The following is a 22,976-nucleotide window of genomic DNA, read 5'->3' on the forward strand; positions in this document are numbered from 1 at the left end:
GGCTGGCACAGACCAGTCAGTCCTGCACTGAACAATTGGGTAAAATACAGGGGGTATCTCTAAGATGTCCTCTGTGTGCATTTTTTAAAAATCCAACACTGGCATCAGTGTGGGTTTATTATTCTGAGAAGTTTGATACTAAACTTCCCAGTATTCAGTGTAGCCATTATGGAGCTGTGGAGTTCGTTTTTGACAGACTCCCAGCCCATATACTCTTATGGCTACCCTGCACTTACAATGTCTAAGGTTTTGCTTAGACACTGTAGGGGCATAGTGCTCATGCACATATGCCCTCACCTGTGGTATAGTGCACCCTGCCTTAGGGCTGTAAGGCCTGCTAGAGGGGTGACTTACCTATGCCACAGGCAGTGTGAGGTTGGCTTGGCACCCTGAGGGGAGTGCCATGTCGACTTATTCATTTTCTCCCCACCAGCACACACAAGCTGGCAAGCAGTGTGTCTGTGCTGAGTGAGGGGTCCCTAGGGTGGCATAAGACATGCTGCAGCCCTTAGAGACCTTCCCTGGCATCAGGGCCCTTGGTACCAGGGGTACCAGTTACAAGGGACTTACCTGGGTGCCAGGGTTGTGCCAATTGAGACAATGGTACATTTTAGGTGAAAGAACACTGGTGCTGGGGCCTGGTTAGCAGGGTCCCAGCACACTTCTCAGTCAAGTCAGCATCAGTATCAGGCAAAAAGTGGGGGGTAACTGCAACAGGGAGCCATTTCTTTACAGTATATCTGTCAGGAGCTTTTATATTTTCTCTGTTTCTGAGAGTATATCTCCTGTCAGAGTTCTCCAGGTGCGGAGTATCAGCTCTCTGATTTCGCCTATCGTTAAATTGTTTTTGGTTATCCCAGCGCTTCTTAGAACCCTCCTGTGCTTGTTTAGTACCTTCCTTAGGGGTGGTACTCTGTAGTTCCAGCTTCTTTGGCTTGGCTCCCAAACTATCCCGTCCTATACTGGTATAGGTGTCGGAAATTATTTTTGGTAGCTCTTACTCCCGGTCCAAATGTGGAGTCTCTCGGAGACGTTGGCGTATAGTCAGTGCTACTGCTTCCCCTTTAATGTTACTGAGTATGATTGAGGAGACACCGTTGCAGATACGCATTAGTTTCATCCCCAAATCCAGGGTTGGTGCAGCCCGTGCTCATTCTGAATTTGTTTTAACACTTCCTGTAAATTGGCAAGTGTGTGGTTGTATAAATTACAGCAAAGACTGTACCTCATGTGGCTCAGCCATCCACCGAGGGAACCACCCTGAAGGGCAAGCACATTGTGAGAATTCTATGTTTTTCCTGTGGTCCCGTATGGGGAAACACCGCTTCCAGCTGATTTGTGTACTGGGCTATCCAGAACGAGATTTTCTCTCGTTCTGTGGGTACTTTACCCATGGTAGTATGTACTGTTTGTGGATTAATCCCAGTATTAAAACAAACTAGGATTCACTACATAGGCTACCTTGAGGGCGCAGGCTGGTTGCGCAGTGTGGGGTCTGGAGGGCCTTGGAGCAGAGTGTTGCCGCCATCTAGATGTGAGAATCACAATCTACTGTCCAGAGACTCTGTCTGACTTGGTATGTACCATGCTTTTCTAATTAGCACTCTCATCCCTCTCTCTGCCACTGCCAGTCCCACTGCCTACTCTTGGGCCAGAGTTTTGATGGTTCTCTGTAACTAGTTTGAAAAAGTACATTGCTCTGTATATGCCTTTTCGTTAAATCTTGCTCAAAACTAAAATGTTTGACTTCCCTACCACATACCACGGCCAGAGATACTCTTCACTTTTGACTTGTCAGAATGCACAGGCTGAGCCTAATGTGGAGATTTCTCCATCTGTGCTTTGTGTAGCAGATCAGTTTCGTCCAGTCTCAAAAATATTCTGGAGCTGAAGCTAGTCTATTTGCCTCTAAAAACACACCAGTGGTCATGCAAAGGCTGGCGTCGATCAATTGGATCCCCCTCTACAAAAAACGACATATTCCCAGCAGCTGTGTCAGCTGAAAGTAGAAGTATGGGGGCAGGACAGAAAAAACAGAACCTTTCGTTACTGGTTTAAGCCACAAAGTCCTCCACCAAACCACAGTACGAAAGCTTGTGCTGCTGTTGAGCCATCCCAAAGGACCTAAATTTGTTTATTTGGCTGAAGGACAAATCCATGTTCTACTCAACAAACGTCCATTTGGACACTTCCAAAAAACATTTGCAAGTTTCAAGACCAAGGCGCCTCCAAATAGTGCCCCCAGTTCTATTGGGACGAGCTGGAGTTGAGATCCTATCAAATCTTTGTGGACTGAAACCCATGACGGAATGTCCTTTTTTATGTGGCTGCAGGCTTCCCAGACTGAGGGATCTTGATGTTTACTATTCTACTTTTGCTAAACTAGGGTTCTGGGTCCCGCAGACCACTGTTTTTCACTTTCTGAGTTAATAACACTGACTGAGCTGTGTCTGTATTTACCAATGCTAGATGGATTACATCTCACATTTCATGGAACAGACCCTCAATAAGGTATACAGGCACATTTAGCAGAACAGAAGTGGTATCAGTGCAGACCTGTCAATGAAGTATCAAGCTACTCCACAACCATTCTGCAAACTTCATACCCTTGAGTCTTCCTTCTGCAGTGATGCACAATTTGGGTAAAAACCTCTGCAAAAGTGATTTGTCTAGGTGCATTGTCTTTGCTTTTATAATCTTCTCTCCCTCCCTCTTTATTTAAGCTGTCAAATATATGTGAGTTATGACATATTAGCAGGATAACGTTATTCCATGGTGACTTTTTTACTTCTAGTTCCTGGTCTATCCATTATCCTCATCCTACTGCCATGTCCTCAGCCAAAACAATAAACTGACTCCCCCCCCCACCCTTTATTTTCACATCAACTAGTAAGGGTACAAGCCTGCATTGTGAAGGGGGCATGACATACCTCTGTACTGCGTGGAGGCTTTATGAAACAATTGTAGAAGACGTTTCCAGACCTGTCTTAGATTGTGCAAAGATTGTGCAACACTCAAAGGTGTTAATTGGAATATGTTCACAAACTGGGAAACAGCCACAATAGCAGTATAACGTCATCTCTCCTTTACATCTTTACTTCTTGTAGGTACCGGAAAGCTTTAAATGAAAGAGTCAAGAAAGGGAGATGGAGCCAGGCTGAAAAAGAAAAGTTCTTAGAGTTGATTGACAAATATGGAGTTGGTAAGAGTTTTTAATGTTTGAACAATCTAACACCATGTTACTTTTCCCAACTTTTCAGTAGGGCCGTAGTTGTACTGCCTTCTACCTGTGAGCTACTTGAGCTTGCAGATATCCTAAATTGTGTATGCATGAATGACTGACCATTGGCATCGCTTGTCCCAGGAATAGGGTACTAGTGCCTTCATATAGCGTCTCAAGCAGAAGAAAATAAAGTATGTAACATTAAACTGCTTTGTAGTTTGCAGCTTAGTTAGCAACCTTAAAGACACTTTGTACTGACTTTTACATAGGTGACCTAAATGAATTTTAGCAGACACAACGGAGGAAGATGCCTAATTCTAAACACACGACGCTAATTGAAAATTGAGCAGATGCAATAATTTGTCAATAATGTTGAGCTTTCATGAATACAGTCTCTGTTACTTGTTAACTGTGCTCTGGAGCCAAAACACTTTCAGAACGCAGGACATAAAACTGTTAAAAGTTTGTGAACAAAAGATAGTGCAGCAAAAAATACACTTATAGAGTTTGAAGCCATAAAACCAACATTTCTGAGATTCTGATGTTTAGGTCACTTTCCACCCTTACGTTACCAATGCCAAGAAATTGGCATAGACCCTTGTTTATAAATAGGTTCCTAACCTCTTGGCTATGTATGATGGAGTGTGGCAAGCCACTGTTTTCACTATGGTGCACGGCTTTGTCGATGTGATGGACCCGCCCATCAAACTGTTTTATTTTTTTTCCCAATCCCAAAGCGAGATTTTCTTTTTGAAAATAAAAAATAAAATACGCCCCCCGCCAAGGGGGTTATCAAAGCTTGGACAGAACTGTATCAAGTAAAAAACGAATTTGCCAAATACCTGTCTGGTTTCCACTCTGAATTTAGCACTCTTAAGATCCTGGAAAACGTTCACCACATGCTGGTGTCAAACTTCAAACAAAGCTGTGGATCCTCTGAGAATCCCTGCCTACCCTGAGTCTCTCTTATGATATTGAGCATTTGAATACCTCACAAGAGAAGGATGGGGAAAATAAGGAAAGACAAAACTCATTGGTGCCTGTTGTGGTGTTATGTAAAATGGCGTCTGTCAGAAGACTGTTGCCCTGACCGACCCTCAGGCAGGACATGAAGCAAGTTCTTTGCAGAGACGGTAAGTGCCCGAAAGTCAGTGAGCAATACAGAGTAAGGCCTTGTACAGGGGAAATGATTCTCACAGTCTGGGTTAGTGTCTTAACACGATGCAGGGTGGGAGAGATAGTGATGAAACACATCTCAATGAGGACACCAGCACTCATCCCCAAGATGCCAAAGAGCAAGGAACTCCTTGAGCAGGAGCCAGATGGTAAACAACATATAAACAACAAAGACACAAGGGCAGAAGGCATAAGAGCAGTGTCCGATTTGAAAAGGGGAACTGATAAGGGAAAAAACAAAAGTGTTGGGTGGCAAGGTTGGAGGGACAAAATAAGTAGGCGTGGAGAGCCAATACAACTTTGAATACTGAGAGGCAGGGAACCATGAGTAAAGCATAGTTAGTTATACTGGACCATTATTAACCTGCAACTGGAATCCTGAGCTAGGAAATTCCCACTTGCGTGGTAGTTAGCGGCCTAGTGGTTCCCAGGTGACATTGCACAGTTTTCTGAAAGTTTTCAGGCCCTCTAGTGTCTGAATCGGGTTGCTCTATGATTTATGTATGGAGGTGGAGGGTGGGTTTACTCTGCAGTAGTGATGTTCGTTAAAGCACTTCCCGAAAGTTCTCACCTTGAGCAAGTGACTCCTTCATGATTCACCTCTAAAATGAAATCCAGAGAACTGCAGGTGCATGCCTCCGTATACTTTATTATCTTTTAATGGCCTTTTATTCAATCGATCATAACAAGCTGCTCCACACCTTGGAACAGAGCCTTGACTAAGAGGTCAAGTACTAACCTGGTTTGCCTCATTCCCATCACACTTCTACCAAGTGGTAAAGATAATTCCTCTGAAAGGGCCCCAATAACATATATATATATATATATTTCACCCTCATCAATCTGCACCTTGAAACTCTAAGCTTAATTCTGCAAGGAATCAGGATTATCCATCCATTGGTACGCTGATGATACTGAATTATCCATCAAACTCACCTCCATTCAGTACATTCAGATCTGTGCTAAACGTTAGACGTCCAGTAACTTCTTACAGTTCAACCCACCCAAAACTGAATTTCTACTGTTATCGCGTAAGTGCAGAAACAACTTTTAATTGAATCTACTTGATGACCTCAAAAGAACTCAAAGAAGGATTTGATTCAACTCTAGTGACCTTAGGGACATCATAGGGTTTTACGCTCGATCTTTGTCTATCATTTACACCGTGTAAAAACACAACTGCCAGAGCTGCTAATGTTTCGTTGCTTCACCTAAAATGAATTAAAAAAACCCTATCCCCAAGCCAATTAAAAACTTCAACATATGCACTCACCCTCTCACGCCAAAACTATGTAAATGATGTGCTGGTAGGCATCCAGAAATTGTCCCTGATTCCGGTCAAAGCAGTCCTTCACCCCACAACATATCTTCTTAACAACATTAGAAAATTCAGTTACATAACTAACACCTGCACTTTGAGAGCTACCCCGGCTTACAGTAGAAGATTGGATTAAGTGGAAACTTCTATAGTTGCTTGGTGTACAGATTGATCCACATGCATTGTTCTCTTTGCCTCACCAATCTACTCACATTAGCAGGGAGTCAAAAATATCAATCTAGTTTTGGAAACACCTAAGTAAAAAAACGTCGAAAGACTTAAGCCAGTCCTTCTCTGGAGCTGCCTCTTGGGTACCTCTTCTCTCCCAACAATAATCAGAATGACCCCACGCTTTTAACTTCCAGCAAACATCTAAATACTGAGCTGTTTCATTTCCTGCTGAATACTTACTGATCTTTCTCCTAAGTAGACATTGAACACCAGAATGAAGTTATCCCAGGAGTTTTACCTGTTTAATACGGTTATCCAACTTTTCTTTTCGGGTGGGCACTGTAATTTAATGTCCATCATCAATTTAAAGTGCATCAGTGCCTCAAGGCGGGGGATTGCTTTATAAAACCGATAAGTATCAGGAAATAGTGGTTGCTAAAAAAATCTAATGACTTCTACAGCATAATCTCACCAGCACATCCCAACCAGAGGCAGCTGGCTTCTAAATGTATCTTTAGTAGGAATGGCCACTCTTTTAGGCTGGGAGGGGGTTGTATACAGTAGTAATTGAGAGTTTTATGTGAATTAAGGTATGCACTTACCTATGTGCATTGTATCAATCTATGAGTCACTTTATCCTTTAAGTTCTGTGGTATCTGTCTGTATATCTCAACAGAAATCTTGATTGTGTATTTCATATTTAGCAACAGTATGACTTCTAAAGATATCGATATAGCAATGCTCTGACTCGTTAGTTTTCTAATTAATGTATAGCTAGTGTTTAGAGTTGAATAAATCATATAAACTATGTTTTATTTTGGGTGTACCTTGCAGACAACAGCCTTGTGTTCCAGATACTAAACCGATGTAGTAAGCATGTACTTTGCATCTGCCATGGCCATTATTGGTTATCACTGGCCTCCTGACTAGGCTGACCTTTTCCGAATCATTTAAGTATGTTTTTCTGACCACCAGGATGACTAAGCCCTTCCTGAACTAGCTTACTCTACCGGCTTTAATATTAGATGCATGCATAAAAGCACAATTTATATTTTGCAAAAATATCTTAAAACTTTGTTATTTCATCTTTGTCGGAGATACTTTTGTGATCTTTCAAATGCACAACTGAGTAATAAAAAAATCACATGTTAAAAAAAACGCTAAACAAGAATATTTTGGGGTGTATTCCTGGGAAAAGAAACTTGCTTTATGTTCTGTAAGTAACTGAACTTTCTGCCACATCAGAGAGTAAAGATATTCCCTGTGGATTAGCACCGGAGCCAAAGTTACGGACTGCAGATTCTCAGGTGTAGTTAGCAATAGTGTAGCAGGTGCAGCGGCACCAGGTCCAGGAGAATAAGAAGCCCACTGTACCTCAAGTATGATTGGCGAACTACCGAACTAGAGGGAAGGGGAGGTGCAATTTTACTTGCTTGCATCAGGTCCTGATGCCCCTTGGTACACCACTGTGAAAATTAGGAATATGCAACAAGCCTTGAACTACCAATGTGGTAAACCGCCCCAGTTTGTGCAGAAAAAAAATTCTAATTTGAACATACTGTAAAGTAGTGACTATTGGTTAGGAAGGTTTGGATGCTAAACTTTCAGGGTGCGGCTACTTTGTCAGGTTCTCAGTTTAAAGTGAAAAAAAAAAATATATATATATATATATTTTCTTTTTTTTTTCTTTTCAAGTGTTTCCGTATATCTACTTTTTCTGATATGCTGGTATTTGTTATGTGGATTTGTACTTCATCTCAAGGTGCTTGTGATCCATTCATCTTCTAGGTCATTGGGCTAAAATTGCTTCTGAATTACCCAACCGGACAGACTCCCAGTGTCTGAACAAGTGGAAAGTGATCGCTGGTTACAAGGTGCGTTGTCTTTTGGTAGCTTCTTAAGCCATTGGAACAAAAACACACCAAGTTTTGAGTCATGCATAAAGGAATGGCACAACCTTTACTGAATATTTACCATTTTTTAACACTTGTCTTGAAACAGAATTAGACGTTCCCTCTTTAATGGTTGTGTGTCTTGATTTTAAGATATGGCTACAGATAGCCTTAGCTGTTGGCCTGACCTTTTGTTATCAATTTTTATAAATGTTCAACAAGTCGGCTTTGGCTCCCTCCTATAGGAGTACTGCTTTTTTTTAACTGTTTCTGTTTCAGCTGTTTCTTTTGCAGCTGTTTCTGTTGCATCAGTCTCGTTTGCAGCTTTTTCTATTGCATCTGTTTCTGTTGCATCTGTTTCTGTTGCATCTGTTTCTGTTGCATCTGTTTCTGTTGCAGCTGTTTCTATTACATGTGCCCTGTCTGTGCATTTACATCTCTCTTTAGTGTGGCAGTAAAAAAAGGGAAATAAAAGTAGTGTTCTGGCAGCAGTGAACGTGTTTAGCTTTGCCGGTCCACCAAATTTGTCTTTTATGGCCATTGACTCATACAAGACAGAGGATGAGTAGAAAAATATAATTCACCAAAGAGAATTCAAGAAAACAGATTAAAATTATTTGAAAATATTCTGGATCTTTTCATCTCTTGGGAATTGTTCTGAGCATGCACTCGTGGCTAGTGTCCCTTGTCTGACTCTGTATTTCTTCTTCACCAGCCTCCAGGCATTTCATGGTGGATTCCTTATATGGAGTGATTTCATTGTGTTGATGCATGAAATGAGTGAATGAGCATGGACAGGTGACAGATACGGATCACATCGAACAAGTAGGGTTGTCACCTTTCCAGGAGAAATATACTGCCCCCTTTTTCACGTTTTAAGATTCTGCAAAGGGCCTGACATAATATTTAAATAGAGCTTTCTATAAAGCCATCTATGATCATTTTATTATGGACTGAAAGGCCAGCCATGGATCATTAAGGCACCACTAGAACACAGAGGCCCTCATTACGACCCCGGCAGTCAGGAGACCACCAGGGCCGCGGTGGAGGTCGGACCGCCGCCAAAGCCGCCAGCCTGACAGTACCGGCGATCTCAAAAAGGAATTACGAGTCCCCTTTTTGCCAGCCTTTGCATAGCGGTAGCACCGCCATGCAAAGGCTGGTGGAAAGGGGGTGCCGGGGACCCCATTGGGGCCCCTGCACTGCCCATGCACTGCCCTTGGCATGGACAGCCCTGTTGCACTTTTCACTGCCCGAATTGCGGGCAGTGAAAAGTGCAATGGGTGCTGTTGCACCTGACGCACTGCCACATTGCGGCTGGCTCAATTATGAGCCGGCGTCACTGTTAAGGCCTGGTTCCCTGCTTGGCCAGCGAGCGGAAGACTGGCGTGGCGGTCTTCCTTGCGAATGAGGCCGCCCGCCAAACTCATAATGAGGGCCATAGTGTCTTCTTAAATTTACTGCTTAACATATAAATTGATAAGAGGAAAAAATAAAGGCTTTAGCTGATTTTGATAATTTTTTACCTGCTAGCACACTGAAATAGTGGTAATGCCGCTAAAAAACTGGCCAGGTGGGCAACCCTTTGAACAAGCTGTGATTACGGTCTCAAGCTGTGTGAGTCTGATACTGAGTGACATCATTGCCATTGATTCATGCCAATCGTGAATGAGCATGAAGGAGACAGACTGATCACAGAAGGATAATTTATGAAGGAGGAGCCACTCAAAACATATTAAGTTTACCTGGAAATGTGCAAGGTGTGATCATCTCCTAAGGTCTTCTGAAAGTATGTACTTTTAAAGAGTGTTTCTCTTCTCTACTTGTATTTTTTTTTATTACCAGTCTTCAGGCATTTAATTGTTATGTAGGTTGTACGTGTGCACTTATTGAGTGCTTTCATTGTCTCTGATTCATACCAGAAGCGAATGAGCACAGGCATGAGACAAATAGTGGTTCTATTGAACATGTGATGATTACTCTCATGTTGTACGAGTCCTCATCGGCTCGTGGTCTTATCGCTTTCCCTGTTGGTGGTGACTAGTAGTTCCCCTGTGAGCAGGAAGTTACAGGTGTTTCTCTGCGTATGCTCTCTTCGTGCGGTATGCTGCTAGTTTGGCCTGGTCATAGTTGCCTCAGTTGAGCACACACTGAAGTTTAGTAACTACCCATTGAGCATTGGGTTATGAGCTGTTTCTATGCAATGTAGTACTGGTGTACTTCCTTCAGTCCTTGGCACAGTGATTGAAATTCACCATCCCTGACCATGCAGTGATTAGTGTCCCAGGTTGTTTGACTCCGCCTTTAGAGCACTTCCATTTGGACGGATTCAAGCCAAGATACAAGGCATATATCTCAGTACACCTGGATTTGGTGGCTGTCTCCCTTCTGACAAACAAAATATCTCAATAGAGCATAAAAGATAACCCGCATTTTCAAACCTACCTAACGCCGCAAGAAGTGTGTCCATTGTACACCCATCTCAGTGGGGTCAGTGTCTTCAACACTTGAGTTCACCTGCATTTTGAGTCGAGGATGACAGGTATGAAAATCGGCATGAAGAGGAGAAACACTGGTCACAAAAGGATAACATGTCCACAAGGCGGTGTAAATGTATCTAGAAATGTCTAGTGCCTAAAGTCTTTTCTGAGCATTTGCTGCCCATTAGTGCACTTCCTCCAACCACTTAGTAATCCATTTCTCTTACTATGCATCCTCTTAATGTGTGGTCATCTGCTATTTAGTCCATTTCAGGTAGATTGGTTATAGGCAACTGATTTGTGTTGCTCCTTTAAGCACGTGGTATTGAAATGCTTTTTATGCATAATGAATGCTGGTAGATGTATGTATGTCTTTAGCATTACAGAGTAAATGGAACTAAAACGTGTCATCAGTGAACTTGGTGCAAGTTGTGTTCAGACATACATTGGAGGTCTTTCATTGCCACTGATCCATGCCAGGAGTGAACGACCATGAACCAAACACTGAGCATAAGAGGATGCCTCACAAAAGGGCAAGACCATAAAGGCAGATTCAGATTACCTGCAGGGGTTTAGCTGAGCATGCGCTGTTGACTAGTGTGACACCTAGGAGCATGTAGGAGAATGTTCCACCTGCTAAAAGTTCTCTCCCGTGTGGTTTTTGATGTTTTACCCTGATCAGACTTACCTTGAGTTGCATATTCTGTGCATATGCTGATGATTTCTTTCTCTACTCTGAACAAATGGTAATGAGCTGTTTCGTTTGCATATGTTTTATAGGTGTATTTACTTCTGCCCATAACATGGGATAATAAAACTCCAATAGAAAATAGGCGTCAGTGAACCTGCAGCGATTAATGGCATCTCTTTGCATGAGTCTCCCAATGATTGCCAGTGAGTCATGCCAGCAATGAGTGTGCAGGACACAGACACTGATCAAACAAGCATTGGCAAAGCCAGTAGATCTCACCTGTGCAAGAGCTATTGGCTATTACACTGTGTCTTGGCCATGTTGTACACCAGCGTGGCTGCTGTTCAGCATGGCTAAAAGTTAATGGTGTGGAGAAGAGTGGCGTGGAGTGTTGTAGAGTGGCATGGCAAAGAGTGGAGTGGTAGAGAGTGTCATGTAATGGTGTGGCGTATGTGGGGCCACGTAGAGTGGCATACACTGGAGTGGCGTAGAGTAGAGTGTACTGGTGTAGAGTGCATTGGTGTAGAGTGTTGCTGAGTATAGTGGCATAGAGTGCAATGACATTGAGTGCAGTGGCGTTGAATTCAGCGGCGTACAATACAGCGTCATAGAATGCAGTGGTGTAGATTAGAGTGGTGCATAGTAGAGTGGAGTGGTGCACAGTGGAGTGGCACAGAGTAGAGTTGCGCAGATTAGAGTTGCGCAGATTAGAGTTGCGCAGATTAGAGTTGCGCAGATTAGAGTGGTGCACAGTTCAGTGGCATAGAGTAGAGTGATGCAGAGGGCAGTGGTGTAGAGTACCAAGTAGAGTTGTGTGACGAAGAGTGCAGAGGTGCAGAGAAGAATATCTTAGAGTGGAGTATAGGGCTGTACATTGCAGTGGCATTGAGTGCAGTGGCGTAGATTAGAGTGGTGCATAGTAGAGTGGAGTGGCGCACAGTGGAGTGGCACAGAGTAGAGTTGCACAGATTGGAGTGGTGCACAGTTCAGTGGCATAGAGTAGAGTGATGCAGAGGGCAGTGGCGTAGAGTACAGAGTAGAGTTGTGTGACGAAGAGTGCAGTGGTGCAGAGAAGAGTATCTTAGAGTGGTGCAGAGTGGAGTATAGTTCTGTACATTGCAGTGGCATAGAGTGCAGTGGCATAGAGTGGATAGTGCAGATTAGAGTTGCGTAGAGTTCAGTGGCGGAAAGCACAGTGTTGCAGGGCAGAGTGTCAGAGTGCAGTGGAGATGAGTGGAGTGGAATGGCGTATAGAGTAGTGACATAGAGCACAGTAGTGCACAGTAGAGTGCAATGTTGTAGAGTTCAGTGTTGCAGAGTGTTTTAGAGTACAGCAGCGTAGAGTGGAGCTGTGCACAGAAGATTGGTGTGGCCTAGACTGGGGTGTTGTAAAATGCAGTGGTGAGTGACGAAGAGTGCATTGGCCTATAGTAGAGTAGTACAGGGTGAAGTAGAGAGGCGTAGCGGAAAGTGGCATTGAGTGGAGGGGTGCAGTGGTGTAAAGTAGTGCAGAGTAGAGTGCAGTGGTGTGGAGTGGTGCAGAGTATAGTGCAGTGACATAAAGTGGATTATTCATGGTGTGGTAGCACACCTCCATTACAGACAACACATTTTCAATTGAAATGACCATGCATTTGCACAGACATACAGTTTTGCTAATAAAACTATACAGTGCAGACGCAAATGTGTGGAAATTGCATCAACTAGTTTAATGATTCGTTTTGATCCTATTGAAGTACTTGTTTCTAATGCGCTTCAGAAATAACAAAAATGTGCTTCATTTGTGCATTCATAATTTTGATATATTCTGAAGTACTTACACATTTCATTTAAATGTTGTCTTGTGCTAGAAAAAACTCTTTCCTACTGCCAGAATCCAACAAGATTGTCACATAAATCCTCTCACTTTGAAGTTAGAGAAAGAAAAATAAACAAGCTCCCTCAGAAGACAGTGCGTGGCATTTGACCTCGATCTTTGAATACAATGCAAATGTGACAACTTCAGAACAAGATTTATAGCCCTGTTTACAGAAAGGGAGCAATCAGAAGAATTCTGTAAAAAAAAGGTTTTAGCAAGGGAAGGACCAAAGTCAAGCTGGTCAGCCTAAAACGAATAAAGCCAGCAAATGGAAAGCAAGATAATGTGAATTACAAACCACAAAGCCAATGGCAAGCAGTGGGCAGAAAGCATTCCTAGGTCTTCAACTTTCTGAAAGTCCCCAAGATGTCTTTAGCACACCAGGCAGCAGAGCTGCCTGGTATGCTGCGACATAAAAAAGGCTGCCTCATGATAGAGTATCACCACAAAAGATACAAGGCATCTACATGTCACATGTTTACGGTGTTCACTGAGAATGCACTATTGATACGTTTTTCTCCCCTGAGCATGTAATAATGGTGTTCTTCTGCAAAGCATGCTCTAAGCTATTGCTCTAATTATTTCTGTCTTTAGCATGGTAGAAATAAAGGTAAATAGTTCTAGAAATGTGGCATAAGAGAGCGGCTGTGATTCTTGCCTCCGGATGTATGAACCCATGTATTGAGTGTGTTAATTGCTGATTATTAAAGCTAGAAGTGAATGATCATGAACAGGTGAGAGGCAGTTATCACAAAAGGTTGCTTCCAGAAACATATGCATAAATAGATGTCTGCATATGTAAATGCAGCACAACAAATATTACCTTGAGTGAAAAAACTAGTTATTTTTGTTTCATCAGAATCAAAGCAATTAATGAGATGACCGAAACACACCAAGCTCATTTCTTTCTTTTAACAATATTCTTTTGACCGAACTTCCAAATTTTCCAAGTGTCATACGCCTTCAATCAATAATGCCATTGCTCAAATGAAAAAATCTGGAAATCGAGCAAACCTTTTCTTAAAACCAAAGGCAGCAAACCAGTATAAAGTGTAATTGCCCATCATCAGAACTTTGTTGAAAAAAACCTGTTTGCCGACTCATTTTTTGTTTTGCCAATAACTTTGGCGCTGCTTGATGGATCTTCACAAATGTTCACAAAAGATTTTAAACTGGTGTCCTGGTCAGTTCAGCTGCTGTCTGGAAAGTTTCAGGGGGATCCGTCATGCGTGGCTGAGAAAAAGGGCGGCTCATAAAACACGTTTCCCCATTTTATTTCCAATAAGGATTTAAGTCACGACTACAGTCCGTACCGCTGAATGGAGTTAAAACAAATTTGTAAGAAAGCTAGATCTTGGTCCAGAAAGATCTCTTTCTGTTTTTTGTGTAAATCCATTCATTAGCTTTTGATATATTAAAGGAAAAATAAATTTGTATATCTAGGGATGCGGATCCTCAGCGGATCCAACGGATCTCATGCTGAGATCTGATTGGCTACCAACACTTCAACCAGGAAGTGTTGGCAGCCATCTTGGGACTCAAAGCCATTTGAGACCTAGGAAAAAAGGTGAAAAAAACCAAAAGGGGGCAGGGTAGAAATACCCTGACTCCCTAGGCCTGCAAGGGATCCCACAGGGATTCTGCCGGGGCCCAAAAACATTTGTTACATTTTTTTGCTACTAATTTGCAGAGGGTCCGCAAATTCATGCAAACATTTTTTAAAAAACAAGTGCAGTCTCCTGTGCGTGTTTATACCGCAGCCGGTGGGTGGGCCAGTCCCGGGGGAAAATGTTTATATATATATATATATATATATATATATATATATATATATATACATACACACACATATATATATATTCTCCTGGTTTTTCCCTCGTTTTCACTGCTTTCTCCTTGCTCCCCCCCCATTTTTTGTGTGCCTTGTGTTTGCTTTTCCCTCACTTTCACTGCTTTATCCTCCCCCCCCACCGTTTGTGTGCCTTCTCCTTGCTTGTCCCTTGTTTTCACTGCTTTCTCCTTGCTTTTCCCCTGTATTTTAAGTGCCTTCTCCTTGCCCTTGCTTTTCCCTTGTTCTCACTACTTTTTCCTTGCTTTCCTCCCATTTTTGAGTACCTTCTCTTTGCTTTCACCTCGTTCTCACTGCTTTCTCTTCGCTTTTTCCCTCGTTTTTTATGGGCCTTCTCCTTGATTTTCCCTTGTTATCACTAATTTCTCCTTGCTTATACCCTGTTTTTTGTGTCCTTTCTTCTTGCTTTTCCCTTATTTTCACTGCTTTCTCCTTGCTTTTCCCCCCGTTTATTGTGGGCCTTCTCCATGATTTTCTCTTGTTCGCACTGCTTTCTCCTTGCGTTTTCCCTTGTTTTTTGTGCCTTTGCCTTACTTTTCTCTCGTTTTCACCGCTTTCTCCTGGCTTTCTTACCCATTTTGATATCTTCTCTGTGCTTTTTTTTCATTTTCACTGATTTCTCTTTGCTTTTTCCCTCATTGCTGCTCCTGCGTGCTGCCCATTATTTCCTGACTCTCACCTAGCCCCGCCCACCGCACCCCAGTGCCCTACTCTCCTCCCAGGACCTACATTGGGGCTCCTCCTGCTTACAACAAAAAGGAGAAAATGCGTCCCCTGAGTGGGGCCAGTGCACCCAACAATTTAAGGTGTGACCCCTAGGGATGGGGTCCCCTGGGCCAGTATTGGCCCAGAGAGGGGGCTGCGTGATCTCCTCCCCCTTTAATTACTGGGTAGGCCCCATGGGATGCGGTCCCTGGGTGCAATATTGGCAGGGGAGAGGGGCTTCGTGCCCCTCTCCCCCACACCCCCTTCATCATGGGAAGACCCGTAGGATGTGGTCTCCAGGGGCCAATATTGTCCTGGGGTGGGGGGCAGTGTGCCTGCCTCCCCTTTAAAAAGGTGGCGGGCCACAGGGGATGGGGTTCCAGGGGCCAAAATTGGCCTGGGGAGGAAGGGCTGAGAGCCCTCTTCTGCATTGAATGCTTTTGGCGCACTCGCCATGCAGTGCTAATTACCCCACTTATTGCGAAACTCATAACATATAAGATGTTAGGAATTTCGCAATAAGTGGGGTTATATGACATCATTGATAATATCTTGGCAACATTTGCTGTAAAATTATTGATGAGAAAATTGTGCATGGCGGGGCGTGAGTCATAGTTACTTTAGTGCACAAGTTATAGTAACTTGAGATAACTAACAATAACTGCTGAATTTTTATGGTTTTGAGTGTGTAAAATCTGAACCTAACTAATAAAACCCCTGTAACCTTTGTTTTTTTCAGCGACTGCCTCTTTGCTAGAAGAATTGATTCAAGTCGGCTGATTTCCTTTCCCCCCTTTCCTTATTACACCAAAATAGTTTTCTTTCCCTTTCAACCCAGCACATCTGTTTTACTTTGCCAACAGTCTCATTTCTTCCAGCTTATGTTCTAGAAGAACATATGGGGTCTTATTTAGATATTGGTGGATTCGTTACTCCGTCACAATGGTTGACGGATATCCCGTTCGCCGAAATCTAAATTCCATTATTTTGTGTGGGATTTAAATTTCGGCCGACAGGATAGCCGTCACCATGGTGACAGAGCAACCAGTCCACCAATATCTAAATCAGGCCCATGGATTTTTTTTTCTCTGTGTGTTTTCAGTTGGGTAAGAAAGACCATGGTCTCATTCATGTCCAGAGGAGGTGTCCAGAGCAGACCTCGCTTTGCCTCCTTGTAATGATAACGGGGCTTCTCTTTCTGTTTACCTCTGCATTTTATGGCCCAAGCGATGATCTTCCCTTGACTGAAGGACGTGAAACACTAGGGTCAGTTGTTTTTCTTTTCATAAGGCAGGTGATTTCATGGCAGTGACATCAGAGCAGCACTTCAGCCCCTGTTACATCACCCCCATCTATTCAGTCCGGCAATGAGCATTCAGTTAATGGGCGATAGCCTGGTGGGCCAGACCAAGCTCATTCCACACAAAGGGGACCAGCTTTGATCACTGAAGCATCCTCCTGTCGCCCCTCTCCCTCCCTCAGCCCGCGCAGCATTTTGGTGACAATCTGACGCGCGACTCACCCCTTTCTGTAGTTCCGGTGTTGCACCAGGAAATGAATGTTGCTTCCGGCCTTGTGACAAAAGAGCGCGTGCGGTCAATGTAAATTGTGAACTGACCCTGTCCTTTGCTGGTGCAAGCAACATGCCAGTTTGTGATTCAGCGAAGTTGATGTCACCATCAGGGAAACGCATATTGCATTGTAGTTACGCTTGCATCATATGTTCCGTTCAGAAGGAACAAAGTCTGAAAAAGAATGTTCTTCATGAAATTATTATGACGCTCTGATTAGCTCACTAGCCATTCGAAAAACTTAATTCCGTCATGGAGCACGGAGGAATTTAAAATATTTTGTTAGCAACTGTTGTAGAGTACTGCACACATACCAGTCTATTACCAGAAGGAAAAGGGGAAGTTTGGAAGTAATCACCTCCTGTCAGTCTCAACAGACCACATGTGCCTGAAATTTGATTAACAGACTTTGACCACTGCAGGGGTCAAACGCCAGATGTTCAGACCAAACAAATAGAAGCAGCTTGGCAGAAAGAGCTGAATTTTCTTATCTAGGATTTCCGGATATCCAAGTGAACAACCTTGCTCTACAATAACTCTTAATGGCACTCACATGCATAGTTAGCAGTCACCCTGAAAAACGTACATGTCCCTCCAGGATGAGTTGAATATCGCTGATTAAATGCTCCCTGCCGTGCAAGTATTAGAGAACTGTTACCCCCAGTTATATCTCATTCTTTGCTCGTTCTGCTCCCCCTTTACACTTGTGGTCATAATTTCTCGGCCCATTGACATCTGCTTTACTGCTGCATTCTAGCAGGCACTGCCGACAATGCAACCCAGAAGAACCAATCACGTGATGTGCAATTAACAACTTTTATTCATTCACACGAGGTAGATTTTTGTTAAAGGCATCTAGGAAAATCAGAGGATACGCCCTAGTCATGTTATTGTTGGGTATCTTTTTGGTCATTTCTCTGACTAAAGTTTGGATTGTTTCATTCTTTCATGATCTGTCACTTCACAAGTATGTTCAGGATAGGTGCCCTTCAGATACGGAGGTCCTTCTTCAAAATAGTGAATTCCATATATTATATAGACCCATCCCACTTCATCAGCGCTCTTTCAGACATCCTAAAGGCATAGGGCCTTATTATGACCTTGACAAAGGGATTTCCTCCATCACAGATGTGGCGGCTATCGCGTCCGCTGTATTATGATTCCATTATATTCAATAGCGATCGTAATACGGCGAACAGGATACCCGTCACATTTATGATGGAGGAAATCCTCCGACAAGTTCGAAATAAGGCCCATAGCGTTTACTGCCAGAAAATCCTTCTCTTTTGGGTCCAGGCTTTACGCATGAGCTCCCTCACTTGCCATATTAAGGACTTTACTGCAGTTCGCACCATACAGCAGTCTCGTTGACTTGAGAGTGGTCTACCTAGGCACTTGGGTGTTTCTTTCAATCCTCCGGGAACAGCCACACTCTTCCGAATGACAACATCACAACTATTAGGCAGCAGAGGAAATTATTTGTACCCAGAGGTGATGGTGATTGGACTCTCTTTACACAATTGGGGACCTCTCAGTTATGCTGTTTACTCCAACAACTGTTTTCAGACTTTTTCATCCGTTCGACGTTGTTCACCTAGTTTAACCTTGTTAAACATATATGTTTATTGATAATTTACGCCCTGCCATTAAAGTGTCATATGGTATCTTTTTTATAATTAGTTTTTGGGGGACATCTGTATTATTTTCTAAAAGAGAATGCCATTTTAATTTTAACTAGTTGATTTATTTTTCTATTTCTTTCACAACAGAGTGGACTTCTGACAATATAGTTGAGACAGTTGCTCTAGAAACAAGTATTGGCAAAGCCAATAGGTCTCGCCTATGCAAGAGCTATTATGATGGAGATGAAAAAAAACCCCTAATCTTTAGCAATCCTTCTTCAGTCTGAGTTTCCTGAATACATTTACTTAGGAATGTAAGCATGTAGCATTTATGCCAACAAACCGCTATTCCCGGGCAGTGCACATCTATTTTTAAAATATTCTAATTTTGAGAAAACTTTATAGGCCATAACTCATCCTTGTATTATGGTAACATGCGGTCTGCCAGCAATTCCGTGATATCAAGAAAGTATGTCTCCCTGTCAAAAAAGTTGATTTTTCTGAAACTGCACATTTGCAGCTCCAAAATCATACTGTAGGCCTTGAGGGTAAGACATATGCATACAAGTCACTATCTAAGCTAGCGGTACAGACGTTTTACAATGCCACATTTTTAAAATGCTTGTATTGTGTTTACAGTGTCAGTGCAATGTGAAGTTGCTGAAGAGGGAATTGAATATCAACAACAATTCCATACTATCGTAGAGAAAGACATATTAACATTAAAAAGGGGTGTCATCATAGTAAACAATCATGCCTGGTGGATGGTGCTTTCCAAGTGTGTGATTAATGTTTTTTTTTTTTTAGAAAAAGAGGGGAAGGCTGAAGAAAAAGCATGAGGAAAATGAAAATAACCTCTCGGACATCTCAGAGGAGGAGGACATGAGCAGTGAGAGCAGCAGTGATGAAATAGAAGAGATGGAGATTGAGTTCATGGACAGCACTGAGGATGAAATTGAGTCAGTTAAGGCTACGAGACAGCCTTTGTATTATGTTCCAGCAATAGACCTTTGGGTACCAACTCGAGATGAAACTCTGGAACAAAGGCACAAATTCATTACTGCGCTTAGCATAACCGGAAGTGCACAGTCGGCTTCCAAAATTTCAAAAGTACCTGCTGCTAAAGATTCCACAGCTGCCAGTCGGAATAAAGGTGGCCATTCTTTTGATGAAGGTAACGAACCAGTTGCAGATGCGCCATGGTGTCTCAATACTATACTCAGAGGATTTGGAAGCTCATACTTGACAGATGTTACTACAGAGGATCCAGAACAGATGTTGAAAGAGGTAATACAATTTCACTAAATTCACATCACTTGACCACGGAAATATTAAAAAGGATGCTCCAAATTTTGTATGAATTTATAGACAGTGATGTCAATGGTTTTAAGTTGGAGTTTATTGCATTGACCAGATCATGATCTTTGCATACAAATATATAAACAGTATGGAAGACCTAGAAAAAAACTAACGGAGTTGAGGGATAGTATGTACACGATACAACCAATCAAAACAAATTATTCCAGAAAGAGAAAGGAAATCCTCCTCTTTCCATTTGGTTCTTGGTGTAAGCTTTACTGTTGTTCAGACTGACTAAATTGTAATTCCTAAGTCGATATAGGCTCTTAGATTCAGAATGAGGGATAAACTATTTGATTAATTACACAGCAATGACTGTGGTAGTGACTAGTTCAATATGTCGCGAATGAACCCAGACATCTAGCTTGGCTACTCAAAAAGGCCTTGTTTGCTAGGGTTTACAATTTAGTCTTTTTTGGACCAAAGTGCAGAACCATAGATTAGAGTAATTTAAGGGCCTTACATGTGCTTCAAACTTTCTTCCTGGAGCTTTTAAATTTTTCTTCGTGATCTGTTTTACTCATTTCTCAAACTTTAGCTGTCATGCTGTGTTTAACAAGTGTGGGATGTATAGAGATTCCAGGTGATACTTCCTGTCGCTTGGAGTCGTTGTTTCTCTTCCCATTGGCTGGCTTGTTGATTAATTGGAAAGATTAATTTGTATTTTTGTGGACAGCTGCATCCAAGCACTTTCCCTTTTCCCAGTTCACCCAGTGAAAAGACGAAAACTGATTCTATACTTGAAAATTCAAAGCTTTGTGAAGTGATACTGCGTATGCATGAACGCGTCACATCCACTGTGTGATCTTCCCATGCTTGGAGTGGGTGCATAAGCCTTTGTATTTTGTCTGACAGAGTGAGCCCGACTGCCCCCTTTGCTCATGCTTGGTGAATCCCTAATGCAGGGGGCTCCTTTCATACCCCCAGCCTTATCTTTTTGTGCTGTTTTATCCCTACATCTTCGACATTGTTCACCCGTGGACTGCAGTGATACAGTTTTAAGCCATGGACATTGGGCCAACAGCTCTTTACAGAGGCTGACTCAGATGGCTTCTGTACCTTTTGCTTGGTGAACAGGCATCTGGTGCACGTCTGCAGAACAAAAGTGCATTGATCTTTCAGAAGACAAAGGTGTGAATCATTTGGTAGAAGAGCTATGAAGTGTGTAAAGGGTTCATAATCTACAGATGTAATACTGATGCCCTTCCTGCCTGTCAGGTATTGAGGTCTCCTCTCTTCAACATGAAACTTTCTTACTCCTTAGACTCTGCCACACCATGTAGTGGATCGGGCTCATTTCCTCATCTGGTGCAGAGGTCTCATGCTGCAGACACTCCTTAGGAAAGAGTCAGCCTCTCCTTCTGACAGTGGTGCTGCAGGCGCAGAGGCCAGGAGACTCTGGAGTCAAGCCCAGGCTCTCCTGTAGGCTGGTTTCTGCTGCAGTCCTAGGATGACCAGGCTGGCCTATCTCTAACCACTCCTCTGTCTATGCAGTTTAGCTCAGTGCTGTGCAGGTTGCAGTTAAGTAAGAGGGCGGGCCCATCAGTGAGTAGGGAGCCTTGCCATAGGAAAAGTTACAAGAGCCTGTCTCCATCCATGTTTCGATACTTAATCAGTACCCCTAAACATATGGGTCGTTAGAAGAAGTGGGCGGCAGCACTGGCATCCTCTGAGCTAGTCTGGGAAGGCAGCCAGTCAGTTTTAGAGGGAGGCTGCTGTAATATCAAAATGACCAAGTGACCTCACCAGCTTCTCTGCTGGCCCAGATCTTGGAGGACCAGGAGTTGGCATTGGCCTCCGAGCCGGCCTGCAGAGCCCTCAAGAATCACTTCTAATAAAGACAGCCTCTCTCCTCTGGACGATGCTTTAAACTCTATTCTCTGTTCCTCCTGACTCTTACCTGAAGAGTTTGGTCCTCCCACTTGGGCAAGGAGGCCAAATACGCGGAGCTGTTTGTCCAATGAACAGAAAATACAGCAAATGGCTCCTGTTTTCAAGATCAGAACTAGCGATGGGGCACATACATGCATTGAGGCGGATAGACCATGTGTGACTCCTTTATGTATGCACAGTAATAGATCTAAAAGCTTTGAATTAAAGGCTGGAGGAGCAGGGTCTAGCCTGCAGTTAGGTGGCAGTTTACCCCCAACTTAATGGTGAGAAAGATCTTACACGCCAAGTAAGGTACCCGTATACTTTTCTTTTCTTTCCCAGTGCGCTCTGCTCTGAAGAGGCTAGGACCTCTTTTCCTTCTGTTATCCATTATTTTTGTTTGGGGTTGGCTCTTGATGATGCTCACATCCCCAATAGTTCCTTCCTGGTTCCAACTCAAATTGAAGCTACGAGGTTGACCATGCAGCAGTCACACACCGCAGGCGCCCTCTAGACAACTTGTGTACGCCCCAGGCGAGCATTGACTTAGAGGTCTTCATTGTGGATCCTGGGGCAACCACTAGTTACTCTGCATTATACGAGTCGCTACAGCGATTTCCAACTTGTGTGGTCAAGGTACCAATTTACTCCACTTGGAGTATCAAATTACTTCCAGTGTACACCTTATTCTTCAAGGGGGGGTGGGGGCAGTCAAGACTTCTCCAGGAGGTGGTAGAGGGTTTGGAACTCTGATGTGCGGCACAAGGTTTTACAACAAATCAGCTTAAAGTCCAGTAATAGCTATAACACTGCTTATTTACATTTAGGAAAGAAATGCAGTTAACAAAAAGATGAACACAAATTAGTAGAAGATTCTGTCGCCACCTGGAGTCTCAGATGTGACACCAAACCGAAATCTAGTGCTTACATGATATAATATTGGCTTTGTAGCCAATGTTATCCTTCTGGGGAAGGTTTGGATGTCGTTTGCACACTGAGTGTCTTGGTCTTGCTATGGTCTCTTTTTAATATGGCCAGCAAATGGGACAGAGTGCTGCAGTGTCACAAGTTTGACACAGAATTCTTTGTGGAAAACAATGTTTCTTATTTTATCACAGTTACATTATACCATATAACTTACTTCAACAATTCACTGTTGCCATGCCCATAACAATCATTGATTCTATCA

At 42.9% G+C, this 22,976-nt stretch overlaps 1 protein-coding gene across 2 annotated transcripts in view; it reads left to right on the plus strand.

The window, feature by feature from the left end:
* The window catches only part of SNAPC4 (small nuclear RNA activating complex polypeptide 4), a 178,444-nt gene that overhangs the window by 100,545 nt on the left and 54,923 nt on the right, over positions 1-22,976 (plus strand). For both annotated transcript variants that reach the window (XM_069241609.1, XM_069241608.1), the window contains exons 14-16: positions 3,108-3,202; positions 7,677-7,762; positions 19,364-19,843. In XM_069241609.1, the coding sequence (XP_069097710.1) occupies positions 3,108-3,202; positions 7,677-7,762; positions 19,364-19,843 (661 nt within the window). The remainder of the gene's footprint in view (positions 1-3,107; positions 3,203-7,676; positions 7,763-19,363; positions 19,844-22,976) is intronic.

This window comes from Pleurodeles waltl, chromosome 6, assembly GCF_031143425.1.
Source record: "Pleurodeles waltl isolate 20211129_DDA chromosome 6, aPleWal1.hap1.20221129, whole genome shotgun sequence".
In the NCBI taxonomy this organism is placed as follows: Eukaryota; Metazoa; Chordata; class Amphibia; order Caudata; family Salamandridae; genus Pleurodeles; species Pleurodeles waltl.